The 19,093-nt window shown below is 37.3% G+C and overlaps 1 protein-coding gene across 1 annotated transcript; it reads right to left on the reverse strand.

Moving 5' to 3' along the window:
* Positions 1-8,153: 8,153 nt before the first annotated feature.
* Positions 8,154-9,104, reverse strand: LOC127690971 (olfactory receptor 11G2-like). Its single transcript, XM_052190543.1, has one exon. The coding sequence runs from the start codon at positions 9,087-9,089 to the stop codon at positions 8,154-8,156; it is 936 nt and encodes a 311-aa protein (XP_052046503.1). The 5' UTR covers positions 9,090-9,104.
* Between the last annotated feature and the right edge of the window lie 9,989 nt (positions 9,105-19,093).

The following is a 19,093-nucleotide window of genomic DNA, read 5'->3' on the forward strand; positions in this document are numbered from 1 at the left end:
CCACCATGATCAAGTAGGCTTTATCCCGGGAATGCAGGGTTGGTTCAATATACGGAAATCCATCAATACAATCCACTACATAAACAAACTCAAAGAACAAAACCACATGGTCATTTCATTGGATGCTGAAAAAGCATTTGACAAAATTCAGCATCCCTTCATGCTTAAAGTCTTGGAGAGAACAGGAATTCAAGGCCCATACCTAAACATAGTAAAAGCAATATACAGCAAACCGGTAGCCAGCATCAAACTAAATGGAGAGAAACTTGAAGCAATCCCACTGAAATCAGGGACCAGACAAGGCTGCCCCCTTTCTCCTTATCTTTTCAATATTGTACTTGAGGTACTAGCTCGGGCAATTCGACAACATAAGGAGGTCAAAGGGATACAAATTGGAAAGGAAGAAGTCAAACTATCATTATTTGCAGATGACATGATCGTCTACCTAAGTGACCCAAAGAACTCCACTAGAGAGCTCCTACAGCTGATAAACAACTTCAGCAAAGTGACAGGTTATAAAGTCAACTCAAGCAAATCAGTGGCCTTCCTATACTCAAAGGATAAGCAGGCTGAGAAAGAAATTAGGGAAATGACCCCCTTAACAATAGCCACAAACAGTATAAAGTATCTTGGGGTGACTCTTACCAAACATGTGAAAGATCTGTATGACAAGAACTTCAAGACTCTGAAGAAGGAAATGGAAGAAGACCTCAAAAAATGGGAAAACCTCCCATGCTCATGGATCGGCAGAATCAATATAGTTAAAATGGCCATTTTGCCTAAAGCACTATACAGATTCAATGCAATACCCATCAAAATCCCAACTCAATTCTTCACAGAGTTAGAAAGAGCAATTATCAAATTCATCTGGAACAACAAAAAACCCAGGATAGCTAAAACTATTCTCAGCAACAAAAGGAAATCTGGGGGAATCAGTATCCCTGACCTCAAGCAATACTACAGAGCAATAGTGTTAAAAACTGTATGGTATTGGTACAGTGACAGGCAGGAGGATCAATGGAACAGGATTGAAGATCCAGAAATGAACCCACACACCTATGGCCACTTGATCCTCGACAAAGAGGCTGAAAACATCCAATGGAAAAAAGATAGCCTTTTCAACAAATGGTGCTGGTTCAACTGGAGGTCAGCATGCAGAAGAATGCGAATTGATCCATCCTTGTCTCCTTGTACTAAGCTCAAATCCAAATGGATCAAGGACCTCCACATAAAGCCAGACACTCTGAAGCTAATAGAAAAAAAACTGGGAAAGACCATTGAGGACATCGGTACAGGGAGAAAGTTTCTGAACAGAACACCAATAGCATATGCTCTAAGAGCAAGAATTGACAAATGGGACCTCATAAAATTACAAAGTTTCTGTAAGGCAAAGGACACCATCAAGAGGACAAATCGGCAACCAACAAATTGGGAAAAGATCTTCACCAATCCTACATCAAATAGAGGGCTAATATCCAATATATATAAAGAACTCAAGAAGTTAGACTCCAGAAAACCGAACAACCCTATTAAAAAATGGGGTACAGAGTTAAACAAAGAATTCTCACCTGAAGAACTTCGGATGGCGGAGAAGCATCTTAAAAAATGCTCAACTTCATTAGTCATTAGGGAAATGCAAATCAAAACAACCCTAAGATTTCATCTTACACCAGTCAGAATGGCTAAGATTAAAAATTCAGGAGACAGCAGGTGTTGGAGAGGGTGTGGAGAAAGAGGAACACTCCTCCACTGCTGGTGGGGTTGCAAATTGGTACAACCACTCTGGAAATCAGTCTGGCGGTTCCTCCGAAAACTGGGCACCTTACTTCCAGAAGATCCTGCTATACCACTCCTGGGCATATACCCAGAAGACTCCCCACCATGTAATAAGGATACATGTTCTACTATGTTCATAGCAGCCCTATTTGTAATTGCCAGATGCTGGAAAGAACCCAGGTATCCCTCAACAGAAGAGTGGATGCAAAAAATGTGGTATATCTACACAATGGAGTACTATTCAGCCATTAGAAACAATGAATTCATGAAATTCTTAGGCAAATGGATGGAGCTAGAGAATATCATACTAAGTGAGGTAACCCAGACTCAAAAGGTGAATCATGGTATGCACTCACTAATAAGTGGATATTAACCTAGAAAACGGGAATACCCAAAACATAATCCACACATCAAATGAGGTACAAGAAGAAAGGAGGAGTGGCCCCTGGTTCTGGAAAGACTCAGTGAAACAGTATTCAGCAAAACCAGAACGGGGAAGTGGGAAGGGGTGGGTGGGAGGACAGGGGAAGAGAAGGGGGCTTGCAGGACTTTCGGGGAGTGGGGGGGCTAGAAAAGGGGAAATCATTTGAAATGTAAATAAATTATATCGAATAATAATAAAAAAAAATAAAAAACACAAGAGCTAGAGGTAGGGAATGATTCTAAGGAAACAGTGTCTTTCAGGCACAACAGATCTGATATATGCAATACACAGAGACACACACACACAGACACAACAGACACAGACACACAGACACACAGACACACACACACACACTCACAGAGATTGAGAGAACAGGCAAAAACCTGTACAAGTTCAAATAAAACAAAACCCTGGAATTGAAAAGGGGAAGTAGATACAAAGTCCTACCACTAACTAAAAAGCTGTTTACAATTGGTATTGCTAGGAAAGATAATATCAATTTTCTCAGAGTGTCACTGGATGTATTAACCATAACTCAGAACAGGCCCATGCCCAAGAGTAGTTGGCCAACACAAAATGAACTCTGTGTGTGTGTGTGTGTGTGTGTGTGTGTGTGTGTATGTGTGTGTGTGTATGTGAGTGTATGTGTGTGTGTGCATATGTGCGTGTGCCTGTGCGTGCATGTGAGTGTGTGTGTGTGTGTGTACATGTGTAGAGTGTGCTGTTCATTCATTCATTCATTATTTGTTTTTTGTATCTTCTTGGGTTTTCATTTGGTTTGCTTCTTTGTTTTTGTCTTTTTGAGAGAAGGAGCGAGCCCATAAATTTCAGTGTGTTGAGAGATTGAAGGGATTTGTGATTGGGGAAAGCAACATTGTCTAAATACTTAGTACAATTTTTTGAAAATTAAAAACCTCATTGTGAAACTTAAAAAACTGAAACTGCTAGAAGAAAACAAAAGGAGTACCCTATAGGAGCCAAAAAGGGCTTTTTGATCAAACTCCATCTGATCAGTAATTAAAGTTAAGAATTGACAAAAGGAACCTTACAAAACAGTAAAAGAAATAATCAATGGAATGAATACTCAGCTATGCTTCTGATAGAGAATTGATATCCAGACTATCCCAAAATTCTAAAAGGTATAGAAAACAAATGGTTCATTGGTTTAAACAGAGAATTTTTGAAAAGACAAAAATGGCTAAGAAATATCTCAAAAAGCTTTCATCATTTTAAGAAATTGGGGAATCCAATTTATTACTACTATGAGAGTTAATCTTATCATATCAGAAAACTAAGATCCAGAAACAACTGACAGTGACAGAGAAAGAGAAACTCTATTCATGGGACTGCAAATTGATGCAGCCCCTCTGGAAATTAGTGAGGAGAATTTGCAAAAGTCTGTACTGATCCTTGGCATGCACCCTAAGAACTTGACATTCTGTTCTCTAGATAACTTAGACAGCCATGACCATTCTACCTTATATAAATAAGCTTCTATATTAGTAATTATTTCATAGCTGCAATGATACTTTATATACAAAGCAACACATAGAAGGGAAAGGATTTTTTGTCTTATGGTTCCAGAGTGATAATAGTCTATCCTGGTGCAGAGGCATGAGAACAAGCATCAGACGTGTTTAGCAGGAGCACATTGCTGAGTGCTCGCATCTTCAAATTGCAAACCAGAAACACTGAGAGTAAACTGGATGTAAGTGAGGGTTTTAAATATGGAAGCACACCTCCCATGATTCACCTTTCCTAGCAAGGCTGTGTTACATAAACCTACCCAAACAGTGCCAACAACTGAGAACAGTGTTAAAAAACCCAAGTCTATTGAAGACATTTCTTATTCAAAGCACTCTATCTATAAAATGGAAACAACCTAAGCATCTTTCAATGGATAGATAAATAGACAAATAAAATGAAATACATATATCCAGTGGAAATTTATTTAGCTTCAAAGAAAAAGGAAATCATGGAATTTGTAGCTTAATGGATAGAACTAAATCGAATTTCACTGAGTGAAGCAAGTTAGACCCAGAAAGACAAATACCATATGTTTTCTATTTGTGGATCCTAACTGCACTTTTGGATATGATTATATAACCTAGATTTAAAAAGAGGTGGTAAGGTGCTCAAAAGAGTAATATAGTAGAATATAGGTTCTATAATGGAAGAAATGGAGAAAATGGGACAGGATGGGAGAGGGAGGGTAATGCTGAGGGAGTTGGGTAAAGAAGGAATAAAGAACACTAATGATGATTGAAAAAAACAATAGGAAAACATCCTACACTTAAAACATTGGAGTTGGATGATCTAAGCTGGAACTGAGCTTCAATCTGTATTCCTGAGGATACATTCTCTATCATTCTGTATCATTCACGGTATTGGAATAAGCTGTGAAAGCACCCAAGGGAGAAAAGCAATCAGTAGTTTTGCCAAACTATAAAGACTATGAAATACAACAATGACCATGTCAAGATAAGCCAAGATTTCAATAGAAGCACTATGTCTTTGGGGGTAACCAGTAGTTACCTAATTGAATTTTAGGCCTGTTAAGTAGAAGGGAACTCATGCTTGATACTACAAATCTACCCAACTACTTAGCTGATGAGGCCATGTATCTGGAAGAAAATTTAACATTATCTCTTTAGTAAAGAAGTATACTATTTGGCTGCTTTCTAACTACCTATCTGTATATACACATATACACAAATAAACATAGCTCTCAACACACACATATGTGTATATATACATATACATATACATATACATATATATATATATATATATATATATATATATATATATATATATATATATCCATCTTTGTCACCTTGTACAAAGCTGAAGCACAAGTAGATCAAGGACCTCAACATAAAGTCAGATACATTGAATCTAATAAAAAAGAATATTTGAAAGAACCTCAAACTCATTGGTACAGTAGGAAATTTACTAATAGAACACCAGTGGCTCAGTCACTAAAGTAAAAAAAAATGATAAATGGAATCTCATGAAGCTGAAAAGCTTCTTTTTCTGTAAGGTAAAAGACATCATCATAGGTCAAATCAGCAACCTACAGATTGGGAAAAAAATCTTCACTAGCCCTACACCTGAGAGAGGTCTAATATCCAAAATATATAAAGAACTCAAGAAGTTAACCTACAAAAAACCAAATAACCCAATGAAAATATGGGGTACAGAACTAAGTAGGGAATTCACAACAGAAGAATCTTGAAAGGCCAAGAAGCACTTAAAGAAATGTTCAAAGTCCTTAGTCATCAGGGAAATGCAAATTAAAATGATCCTGAGATTTCACCTCACATCAATCAGAATGACTAAGATAAAAAACTCAGGCAATGGCACATGCTGGCAAGGGTGTGGAGAAAGAGGTGGGATTGCAAACTGGTACAACCACTTTAGAAATAAATCTGGCAGTCCTTCAGAAAATCAGAAACAGTTCTACATTAAGACCCAGCTATAGCACTCCTGGGCATATACCCAAAAGATGCTCTACCATATCACAAGTACTTATGCTCTACTCTGTTCATAGCACCCCTATTTATAATAGGCAGAAGGTGGAAATAACCCAGATGTCCCTCAACCAAAGAATGGATACAAAAAATGGGGCTCATTTACACAATGGAATACTATTCAGCTTTTAAAAATGAAGACATAATGAATTTTGTAGGCAAGTGGATGGGAGTAGAAAATATCATCCTGAGTGAAGTAACTCATACCTAAAGAACATAAATGGTATGTACACACTGATTAGTAGATATTAGCCAAAATATACAGACTACCAAGGACACCACCCACAAACCTTAAGAAGTGTAAAAACTAGAAAGGCCCAAGCTAGGATGTTTTAATTCCACTTAGAAGGGGGAAGGAAATAATCACGGGAGGCAGAAGGAGGGAGGGACCTAGGTAGGAGAGGGGAGTGGGATGGGAAAAGGGGAACAGAATCAGGTATGAGAAGCTCAGAGGGCCAATAGACTGAATGGGCATAAGCAGAATGGGGGCAGGGTGGTACTGGGAGTATAGGACCCCCTAGAAAGTACCAGAGACCCAGGAGGTGAGAGACTCTAAGGACTCAATGGGCTTGACCTTAGCCAACATGCCCAATATTCGTGTGAGGGTACTCAATGAACCCACTTCCAGTAGATAGAAAGGGCCTCCAGCAGAGGGATAAGGTTACTAACCCACAGTCAAAATTTCTGACCAAGAATTGTTCCTGAAGGGACAAAATAGAGAAGAGACTGAAAGAAAGATGGTCCAATGACTGGCCCAACTTGGGATCCATTTATGGGAAGGCACTAAGGCCTGACACTATTACTGATTCTATGATGTGCTTACAAATAGGAGCCTGGCTTGGCTGTCCTCTGAGAGGCCCTACCAGCAGCTGACTAAGACAGATGCAGATACTTACACCCAACATTTGAGCTGAAGTTGGGCACCCCTATGGTTGAATTAGAGGAAGAATTGATGAAACTGAAGGAGAGAGAGCAACCCCATTGGAAAACAAGCAATCTCAATTTACTCAGACCCTAGGGAGCTCCCAGAGACTGAGCCACCAAGCGGGATCATACACAGGCCAGTTCAAGGGCCCTGGCACAAATATAACAGAGGTCAGCCTGGTCAGGCCTTAGTGGTAGAAGATTTACCTAATCCTTGAGAGACTTGAGGCCCAAGGGAAGGGTGAGTCCTGGTGTGGGGGATGGGGTAGAGGAAGGGAAGGGGGAGGTGGAATGGGATGATGAACTGTGAAAGGGAGGACTTAAAGGAGGGCAACTAAGGGAATGTAAATAAATAAAATAATAAAATTGAAACAATGAATAAACAAAGGAAATGTTACTTAATGGTAATGTGTTTATGTGTCAAGTTGGCAAGTGATCATATGTATTGGTTAGTTTTTGTCTACTTGACATAAATTATAGTCACCTAGAATTAGCCTCAGTTGGATTGGCTTATGGGCATATCTGTGTGGCATTTTCTTAATTAATGATTAATGGGTGATGTGGGAGGGTCTATCCCACAGTGGGTGGTGGTGGTGGTGGTCCTGGTTTGCAGACAAAAGCAAATTAAGCAACTCATGGAAAGCAAGCCAGAGTTCTTCCATGGTCTCCAGTCCAGTTCTTGCCTCCAGTTTCCTGCTTTAAAATCTTGTCTTGGCTCCACAGAAAATTGCTTTTGGTCATGGGTTTTACTATAGCAATAGGAAATATGTCACAGGCCACAGGCACAGACCATAATGCTCTTCTATTTTGTTTTATGAAACATGATCTTGCTGTGTATCCAACCTCTCTTTAAATTCTGATCCACCGGTCCCATGTTTCAGGTTCTGGGATTATAGACATATTCTAATATGCAAAGTTCTAAATTTTTATTTTAAATTTAATTTTATTTAATAATTGTACATATGTATAAGGTACAAAGTGACATACAATATCAAAGTACAATGCATATAACCTCAACATAATTGTCATGTATATTACTTAAAATGTTTATCATAGTTTTATGTTGAGAACACACAAAATTTCAGTCTTTTTGCTTGAAACACAATTAATGTTAGACATACATATTTACCTTATTACGTTATAAAACACAGATGTTGAGTAACTATCCAAGTGTACCAGATAAAATGCTAACCATATCGCTTCTTCTTACATAGTGTTCTCTGGTAAACATTTTCCTATTTATTTTGAAAAACTTTTTACACATACATGAGAACATGCAAAATTTGACTTTGCATAACTGACAAATTTTACTTCACATAAGGTTTTCTCATGGTATTCATGTTGCTGTAAATGGTACAATTTAGTTATTCTTATGGTTGAATAATATTCTTATATATACATACATATATATATATATATATATATATATATATATATATACTTGAATATACTGAACTAAGTATATTGAAATATATATACCCACATATATATAATTTTTATTTTCTTAAAATCTTCTGCAGGGCATTTTTCATATCTTTGTTCCTCAGACTGTATATCACAGGATTAAGGAGTGGAGTGCCCACAGAATAAAACAGAGTCACAAGCTTCTGCATTCCAGCTTCATGCTCAGATGTTGGGCTCAGATACATTATCATCACTGAGCCATAGAAAAGAGAAACCACAGTCACATGTGACCCACAAGTGGAAAAAGCCTTTTTTTGTCCATCTCTTGAAGGAAGTCTGAACACAGTTCTCAGGACCAATATATAAGATCCCATGATGAAGAGGAAAGGAACAATTAGGAGCAGAGACATTATGATTGTCCAGAAAACCTCCATCAATGGAGCTCTGGAACAGGCTAGGGACAACAGAGGACCTGCGTCACACAGGAAGTGGTCTATAACTCTGGACCCACAGAAGGACATCTGGGAGATGATGATGATGGGAACAGGGAACCAGAGGAAACCAAGCACCCAGCAACTGATCACAAGGATGTTGCAGAGGCGTCCAGTCATGAGAGCAGGGTAATGTAGAGGCCTGCAGATGGCAAGGTAGCGATCAAAGGCCATGACTGCCAGGAAAAAGCATTCTGTAGAACCAAAGGAGAAGAAGAAATAGAACTGCAGGAAGCATCCAGAGAAAGAAATGACCTTGCTTTCAGAGAGGAAGTTGGCCAACATGTTGGGTACTGTGGAGGTGACATACCAGATCTCCAGGAAGGAGAAATTGGCCAGCAGGAGGTACATGGGTGTGTGGAGTCTCTGGTCACAGCACACAGCACAGATGATGGAAGTGTTGCCCATGAGGATAAGTAGGTAGACAATGAAGAAGAGCACAAAGAGGAGGATTTGCCCCTCTCTGGGATAGGGGAAGCCCAAGAGGATGAAGCCAGTGATGGTGCTGGAGTTTATGGGGCTAATGAGGGTTTTCATCTGTCTGTGACCTGTGAAAGCACCAGAAATTGTTGAAAATTCTTGAAATAGCAAAGGGAGTTTAATTTTTACCCAAAGAGGAAAGAGAATGGTTTGTTCATCATCATCTCAATGTTTATTGGAGTTTAACAGTTTGCTAGGTATTTTTTCTGAGCACTGGATATTAAGCAACAAATGGAAAAGTTTAAGCCCCTACTCTATGCTGCATAACCAGCCACTCCTTTTTTGTCTTCCATTGATATAAATAAACTAGGTTTACCATTTTCTCATCAAGCACCATTGTAAGCATAGATTGGCATAATTGGTATGTCAAGTAATATTATTTTGTGTGTAATGGAAGATACACATGACTTTTATATTTAGAAATATTTCCTAGTTAAGAAATGAATGGAACTTGTTAATGTTTGTACATACCTCCAAGCTCAGGACTTGAAAGATTGAAGCAGGAGTGTTAGGAGTTCAAGGCCATCATCAAATATATACTAAATTTGAGTTTAGTTTGGGCTACAGAAGATCCTGTTTCAAACAAACAAACAAACAAACAAGCAAACAAACAAACAAACAAACCCAGAAATGAACAAATGAAAAGAAAAGGAAAAAATGAATCAGTATATTTCATTAGTACCCATTAAATAATCACCAGATATATTTGCTCTTAAATGAGTTACTTGATGACTCTTAGTAACAATGTGACAGTTTGTAGCTCAGTTTGTAGAACAACCACCCAGAATTCCTTTAGTTCTCACTTGATCCTAAAGTCTACCAAAACTGGAAATGGAATTTTAGTGTAACCTAAATTTAATCTGAAATACAGAAAAATTGTATTTCAGAGTAATCTATTGGGTCTTTATTTTAAGTAGCATATTCATATATAAATACATCAAAAATTCTATTGGTAATTTATGAATAACTAGAACTTAATGACATAAGCAAAGCTAAATTTAATATCATTAAATTTAATATCATGAAGCTCATCGGTAGACATCATCTGAGACGCTCTAAGATGTTTGATCTTTATCACTAAAATCCCAGAAATAAAGTGTCCTTCCTCAACCCCAAAACTAGGCACCAAAAACAGCACTTAATCCTCAGTCAAGGACACTTACATTATTCAAAAAAAACAACCAAGATTCTAGCTTTTCACCCCATTTGTATGGGCTTCCTGGGATTGGATGGGGCAGAAGGGGAAAGATATCTGCAGGTAGAGAACTGTCTTCTATGTGTGTGCTGAGAGCTACACTCAGCTTCAAGTTTCAAATGGCAAGTGTTTACTTCCTGTGAGAAAGAACTAAAAATTAAAATTAATTAAGAATTAAAATTCCACAAGTGTCTCATATTTAAAAAATAAAAATATCACTCAGAATATTCATCATTTTAAAAGATAAAAATTACTTTAATTTTCCTTGCCTTTTGTATATGTTTCAAGAATGAATCTTAGGTTTTTTTGGTACAGTCTTTACTGATAAAATGGCAAAAAACCATTTAAATAACTTATGAATTCAAGCTATTTAATCACAAAAACTGAGATGACACACTCATACACACACATGCACACAAATCATTAAATGTACTTGTGGTTAAAGAGAGAAATGGTAACTTAAAAAAAAAACAAAACAACTTGAATAATTTATTGCCTAATAGTGGCTGTGTGGTTTGGCATAAATAGTTTTACCATGTTTTCCTGAATTCTCAGTGTATGGACCAACATCTATTTGGACTATTTATTTTTGAAAGCATAGATAACTGAGTAAACATTTGAAGGCTGTCTCTCTCCTTTGCAATGTCTATCTATTCCATTTCCATCAACTTCATGCACAACAACATAGATGTCACTTTTACAGGCTCTCTTTTCAATCTGTCCCTTGATTCCTTGGCTGTTTTTTTTTTTTTTTTCCTATGCCACTCTATGTACCTCGGGTTTAAGCCTCCGTTGTCAAATTTTTGGATTGTTAAAAAATTCCTGCACGATCCCTCTGTTTTTTAACAGTCATGCTATAACCATAATGACTTTTTATAATTTGATTGGAGAACATAATTTCTTTGGATTTAATAACTTTTGTACCCCAGTGTAAAATCTAAGCACCAATTTATTGATCATGGACCTCTATATAATCTGGCCTTTGCCTATGTTTATTCATTTCCTTACTCTATTTCCTGGTCTACTCCCCATTTCCCATTTTTTTTTCAGCTCCACAGGACTTCTTTCTCTGGAAGATGCCTGTTTTGTTCCAGCTTAGGATTTTTCCTGTAGGTTTTTTCCTTGCCTAGAAATCTCACCTAATCTACATTTTATTGTAGTCTCCAGGTCAATATATCATGAAGGATTTCTGGCTCCATTTAATTTTTGCTACCCTGAAAAATACACTTGGAAAAGCAATCTTACTGTTGGAGGTTAGAGCTGATCACAGTGGAGAGGTCAAGGTACAAGAAATTGAGGCTGCTGTACATATTACATCTACAGTCAGAGGAATGCCATAAATGCATGATGTCAGGATTCAGCTGACTTTCTCCACTTGTACACAGTTTAGAAACCTGTGCCTATGGAGTGGAACCACCCACAGTGGCATAATCAAGACAGCACCCCACACACTGAACATAGGCAACACCTCAAAAAAAAAAACCTCTCTTCCCAGTTGACAATTAAGGCTAGCCAAATATAAACAGAATTCTCAATGTTGCAATCACAAATGGCTTAGAAACACTAAGGTGTTTCTAAATGTACAATGTCCTTAACCATCAGCCAAATTCAAATCATAACTATTTTAAGATTCTAAGTAACAGTTGTCAGAATGGCTAAGATGAATGGCATTTGTGACAGGTCATGTGACTAGGGTGTGGAGCAAGGGGACTACTTCTCTATTGTTGGTAGGAGTGTAAACATGTACACTTTTATGTAAATCAATATGTTAGCGTCTCAGAGAATTGGAAATAAATTTACTCAAGGCTTAGGTATACCATTCTTGGGCATATACCCAAAGGACACTGCATCCTATCACAGGGACACTCACTTAAATATATTCATTGTAACTTTATTCATATTATCCAGAAAGTGCAAACAACCCTTATATTCCTCCACTGAAGAATAAACAGAGAAAAAGTGGCACACAATGAAATGTTACACAGCTGTTGAAAAAATGGCATTATGAAATTTGAAGTCACATGGATGGAATTTGAAACAAATGATCCTGAGTGTGGTAACCCAGACCCAAAATGGCAAATACATCATGCCATCATTTATGAGTGGATATTAATCATTAAGTAAATGATAAACAATCTAGAATCCACAGACTGAGACATGTTAGGTAAAGGGTAGGGCTCTAGGGAAGATGCATGGATCTCCCTGGAAAGGAGAAATAGAAAAGGTTTTGTGAGTGGACTGAGGGCAGGTGGATATGTGAGCAGAAGGGATCAGGTGGGGGGTGGGGAAGGGATCAATAGAGAGTGAGGGTAGAGACAGCTGGCTCTCTCTCTCTCTCTCTCTGTGTGTGTGAGTGCATGTATGTGTGTGCATGTGAGTGTGTGTGTGTGTGTGTGTATAAAACTAGAGCAATGGAAGCTTCCTGGAATCTATGAAGGAGATGCTAGTGAGCAATAGAGTATATGGAGCCTGTACTGGGAACATTTTGTGGCTTGACAAGGTTTCCAGTGGTGGGACTGGGCTGAGTGGTTGACTGAGAGTGCTCCAGTGGAAATCCCTAAACAACTCAGGGCGATGGTAGGACATAAAGTTGCTCCCTGAAAACTGACTCCAAGGTGCCATTGCAGAGAGTGATATCTATACAAGGCCCTGAAGGTAAAGAGGTCAGGCTGGTGGCTGCTTGTAGCATTCACTCCTTTGTTCTAGTCTCTTTGCAGTGAGAAGATACGCTGTAGTCTATGGAAAGAGAGGCCTGCATATCAATCTAGCCACAAAACACTTGAGCTACAATCTGTCTTGCCTGCAAGGTATGCTGAGGTAATGGTGGCACAGAACTTATGGTAGTGATCAATGTTTGGTTTAACTTGAGCCCCATGCCATGAGAGGGACCCAATGCCCTACACTGCTTAGATAGCCAGAAACTGTAGACTGAATAGCCTAGGGACCTAGGTTGGAACCAAACATGAGTGGCAGACAATCAATCAATCATCAATCAATCAATGAAAACTATTTCTAATGGCATTCTGCTGTACTCAAAGATTGGTGCCATGGCCAGTTGTAATCAGAGACACCTATTCCAGCAGTCGATAGGAGTGAGTTCACAGATGTCCAGACATGCAGAGTCTAGGTTAGAGCTCTTCATTGGGTTTCTTCCCTGGGAACTCAGGAAACACAGTAGGGAAGGAGGAGCAATTGACGGAGTCAGGGTGGATGGAGAACAACCAGGAGAACATGACCCAGTGAATCAAATTTTCAGGGCTCACTTGGTATAATAGAGACAGAAACTGCAACCACAGGACCTGCACCATGTCCTTTGCACATATGTCAGTTAGCTTTGTGTTTTTGTCAGACTCCTAACAGTAGGAGCAGGTGTGTCTCTGACTCTTCTACCTACCCTTGTGACTCTTTTACTTCTGTTGAGTTGCCTTGTCTGGCTTTGATATGAGGCCTTTTGCCTTGTCTTTTGCTATATTGTTTTGTCCTGTTTGGCTGTTGTTTCTTGAAAGCCTGCCATTTTATGAAGAGGAAATTAGAAATAGTGGATTTCATAAAGGGAGGGGAAATTGTGTTCAGGATGTCTTGTATGAGAGAAAAATCTATTTTTAATTAAAAAAACTGAAAAGCTAGCCAGAACACTTGAACATTGTGTATAAAGAACTCTAATATTTCTATGTTCGTAACTTACTATCTGTTTTATTTCTGGGACTTTACATTTTTGATTGTTTTATTCTTCCTCATTTATCTCCCCTTACCATCTGATATTTTGTCAATTTATTATGTATTATGTTTGTAACATCCAGAAGTGTTTAATAAATAAACAGCTCTGTTTTCACTTAAATTTTTTTCTGTGCTGGGAACCGCTAAGGTCAGCCATGCACCACAGCAACTATGATGGGTTCACTCCTATGGCATCACCCCTGATCCAGGAACTGAAGGTATCATAGAGAAAGTGGGGTCTTTTCAATGCAATGACTGTTTGACAGGTGCTCTAGATCTCAGAGTATTCTAATGATGGTTGCACTAAGAAGCCTATTTGGCTTACTGATTTCAGCTTGTTACCAAGTTCATGATTGGGGCATTTAATAAAAATAATTTGAAAACAGCTACATTTTAAACTTCTACAGCAATGAATGAATTTTCTACTTTGTGGCACAGACAGAGAGGACATGAACAACTGGGTCTTTTGTGTTTGTGATATCTGTCCTTCCTGGCATCCAGGTCCTCACCAATTCTTGCTAAAATACATATGGTTAATTGTGTTACTTAGGACCAAACTGGAGAAAAAATGGTTATGGAAGGGCATTATCTTATCTTAGGCACAGAAAAATGCACACACTAAAATATTAACACATATATCACATTTTCCAAAGCTCCAGAACCTTACAAAGGAGGGGGTAAAAAGGAATGTAAGAGCCATACAGAGATGAGGAGCACAGCGAAATGCTATCCTCTGGGAACGACATGGCTGCCTCATAGTCATGAACTCGCAGCTCTGGGATTGCCTACTAGAGCATGCACATGACTAGGTTGAACAAAATGCAGTCATGGATAAGTATGAACTCTTGAGTTCTAGCCCCTCCAAGGGCAGTAGTTACCAGCTGATGAATGTTGAGGGAGAAGAATTCAGTTTTGGAGCCCATGTTCCAATCCATAGCTCCAAACACATCCCCACATTGGTGCCCTGGTTAAGCCCAGTTGGCCACACAGCAAAAAGATACAGGAGTGGCAGTAGGACTTGTTGATAAGAAGGAGGTTTTTGAGAAAGGGGATAAAAGAAGGTGGAGAGCTGAGTGTGAACAGAGTCTATTAAATACATGTATGTAATTGAAAACAATAAAATAAAATCTCTAAATATTTAATATATTCATAAGATTTTGCATATTGTACAAAATTTCAGTGCGTCTCTGATCATCTGATATCTTTCAGAACTACCTTTCTGAACTTCTAAATTAAATACATAAATGATGCTGCATTTTAAAAATGGCTAAAATTATGCTATCTTAGCCAAAATCATTCCCATAATTTGTCTGATTCAAAGATCTGTCCCTTTTGCAAAAGTTGGATGTTTCCTCAGAAAGTAACTGCTTGATGCTTCATACAAATACATTACTGGAATAAAGGATATAGCACTGCTATTATAGGTAGACATGCTCTATTATAGAGGTTTTAAATAATAATTAAAAGTTCAGAATTGGTTGCAGACTTTCCACCATGAGTTCCTGGGAGACAAATAACTACATAAATAAGAATTAAAACAAGGTGATTTCAGGGATTGAAAAACACTCCATTATAGACTTCCTTCAATATACAGGAAAACAATCTTATAACGCATATATAACCACTTCCAATCATACAACATTTAGGGAGAAAAACTCTTAGGTTTGTATTTCTTTCCTTAAATTTGTTCTCAGTGTTTGCATGTTATATCCACATAAGTTCAAAAATCTGGGTGATATTCAATGTTAACAATATCAACACTTGAATACCCTATTAACTAAAGTCAAAGCGCCTCTTGAAACACTTCTACTAATTCTGATTTTTTATAGTTCCTAAATCCATTAATATTTAGATTTTCAACAAAAATTTTCTAAGATATTTTGGATTTCCCTTGGCATGCTCCTAACTAATAAAAATGATGCTAATTTTTTCTAATCTACATTTATGGTTTTATGCATTTACTTTGTGTTTATATGTGTGTGTGATATATGAATGTACACATAGGTGCATGTATGCATTTATGTGTGAGTTCATACATGATATGGTAAATAGGTGGATATCAGAAGACAATCTAAATGAGTTGTTTCTTTTGTTCTACTGTTCATGTCCCAGGTATCAGACTCAGGTCACCAGGTTTGACAGCAACACCTTTACCCATAGGATTATGCAATGGGTATTGCTCCCACATAGCCTTATATTCAATAAAGCTACAAATGGGGATATAATATTGTTTCAATAATCATGTTTTTGCAACAATTATGTGCTTCCTTCTCACCTATACTAATTTTATTAAAGATTCAAGTTTTTTTATTACATTTCATAACAACTCTCTTATTATTCAAAATAACTTGAATAAAAGTATAGTTTTAGAGTTGACCAAGACTTTTAAATCTTCTAAAGGAACCCTGTTTTGGGGTACCTCTTTCTTACATCCAAATTTATAGAGAGAAACCCAAATGAACTTACTATTAGGAAAGAAGTAAGAACATTACCAAGTCCATAAAAATAGATTACTTTTATAATGGTTAACTTATGGGGGGTAAGAGAGACAACTCAGTATTACCGGTATCTCCAGTTTCAGCAGGATCAAAGAATTCTAGCCTCTGGAAGTACCTGCACTCATTTACACATCTTGCAGCATACACAAAATTATAAAAACAATAATGAGTTAAAATTGTCTGTGATAAGTGCAGCAGATGCAGTAAATAATTATAAATATGATGCTAAATGTTTTCAAATTTACATTTATTTTTATGTATTTAGTTAGTGTGTGTATATGCATGTGTGTGCTTGTATATACACATATGTGCATGTATGTATCCATGTGGGAGTATATACATGCCACAGTGCACATGTGGAGAAGACCAGACATCTTACAGGTGTTGGTTCTCTCCTTCCACTGTTTAGGTTCTCAGGAATCAGACTCAGGTCACCAGAGTACAGAGACATGGTTCTGAGAAACAGTATGACACATTTAGATTCCTGCCACCTCAGAGTAACTTTAGGCTTTAAAAAAATAATCAAAGATTTAATTGACTCTTTTGTATCAGAACTGTACAAAGAAGTTTCATGGTATTTCATAACTAGAGAGCTCATGCCTGTATTTATTAAGTGATATATAATCCTTTTAATTGTTCTGAAACTTTAATAGTAATAAATAAGTAGTAATAAGTAATAAGTAATAAATAAGCAGTAGTTCAAAATTACTACTATTGTAGTACAATTTCCTTTTCTGATGATAAAATAAATAAGATTTGGTTAAACCACAAAGCTGTGCTATCTTGATTTATAAGTCTGGATTTTTGTTCCTATCCTTGTTTTTGGGAAAAGTAGAGCATGTTATAAAGTATTACTGCATTGTTATCTGAGTTATTTTGAAATATCCACAAATTATAACCTTATGCACTACCAACATAACAGGATACTTAAAATTACAACTTACAAGTAAGAATTATAATATCTTAGATACTATGGCAAATCTCTCTTGGAATTAGAAGTAATTACTCCTCATGAGTTTATAAATATAGAATCAAATTTTTTAGAAGGCTAATAGAACTAAAGGATAATACATTATTTCAAATACTCTAAACATCAACTAAAATATTTTATGTAGTACAGATAACTATAGAGAAGGGAGAAACATACAATCTAATCAAAGGCTATGATTGACTAGCCAAAGTGTCTGTTTTCCTTAACTGATATTTTTACTTCTTTAGGTTAGCCTGTGTTCTTGACTGTCTCAACATTAGATGTAATATTCCCATTATGTCATAGGTTAATGTTATGTTAGTTTCAGAGGGTAGAATAAAAACGAAATAACAATCCAAGCACTCTGGGAGGCAGAGGCAGGCGGATTTCTAAGTGTGAGGCCAGCCTGGTCTACAGAGTGAGTTCCAGGACATCCAGGGCTACACAGAGAAACCCTGCCTGGAAAAAACCAAATCCAACCCCCCCAAAAAGAAAAGAAATCACATCCAAATCATAAAGCCTGATAAATTTGATATCATTCAAGTATTAATTCTTTAGTGGAGTTATTTTTCCATCTCCTGAAGACTGTTTCCTGGCTTCTCAGTCCCACATTTACCAGACACAAGCTTTTCTAATGCTGCAGGACAAAAGATAGTTAACTTCCACATTCACAGAGTCTGATAAATGACTACATTTATAAATGTCTTTATTGTGCAATCAATTAAACATAATGTTGGCATTTTAAAAGTGTAATTTTCTTTTTGGGGCAGCCTGGGTTTGTATTTCTAGGCTATGGGCATTCAGGTAAGTAAACTATTTATCTGTATTGAGGTGGTGGATGTGGGTTTTTATTAACATCATGCAGTGTGTTGTTTTGTGCAGCTCCCTCTCAGAGTAGTTTCCCAAGGAAAAGCTTTAAGATAGTCTCCTGCAAAATAGGAAAATTTTGGCATCTTTTAATGTTAATGAAATTGTATGTGAGTTAAGGGAAAAATGTTTTCACTAGAGTGCTGTTACTCAGTTTTTGTCAGTTAGTGCTTAAATATGAAAGAATCTCCCCTGCTAACATGTTGTGAATTGACATGTTCCTTATGGTGTTGGCTACTTTGTGTTGTGTCCCAAGAAGTGGGACTTAGAAGTAGGACTTTACAGCTCTCTGGAATTCTGGACAATACTTTAATGTCTCAGGTGTTTTTTTATGGGTATTTTCTTTCCCCTTAAAGCTAAGTCCCCAAAACCAAGTACAGCTCATGCTTTTCATTTTTACTAGTTAACTTCCCTCCAATTCAGACAATAAATATATCAACATATATTCCATGACTTCACTGGCCTAAAAAGTATGCATGGAAAGGCCCAGATTCCAGAGCTAGTCTGTCTGGGTCAAGGTCAGCCTCTGTGGTATATATGTTAGATAAGTTATAACTTCTTCATGTTTTGGAAAATGGAGAGCAACAGTCCTGCCCTTGTCTTTTGTTTTGAGAATTAGATAAATAGCATTTGTTAAGCAGCTGGAGTCCAGTTAGTGCTCTCTATTGTATTTATAAAATTAAACTCTTAAGAATAGCTGTTTGTGTGATAAAGCAGTGCTATCATGGAAAATGAGACCCCAGCATGGATTTCTCAAATACACATTAGGAAAAAATTCTATGAGAAAATATTTATTTCTTCTTTTTTCCCAATA

The sequence above is a fragment of the Apodemus sylvaticus genome, chromosome 8, assembly GCF_947179515.1.
Source record: "Apodemus sylvaticus chromosome 8, mApoSyl1.1, whole genome shotgun sequence".
Lineage (NCBI taxonomy): Eukaryota > Metazoa > Chordata > Mammalia > Rodentia > Muridae > Apodemus > Apodemus sylvaticus.

Bases quoted from the DNA above. Each gene is read 5' to 3' on its own strand.
- LOC127690971 (XM_052190543.1), bottom strand. From the start codon at position 9,089: ATGAAAACCCTCATTAGCCCCATAAACTCCAGCACCATCACTGGCTTC.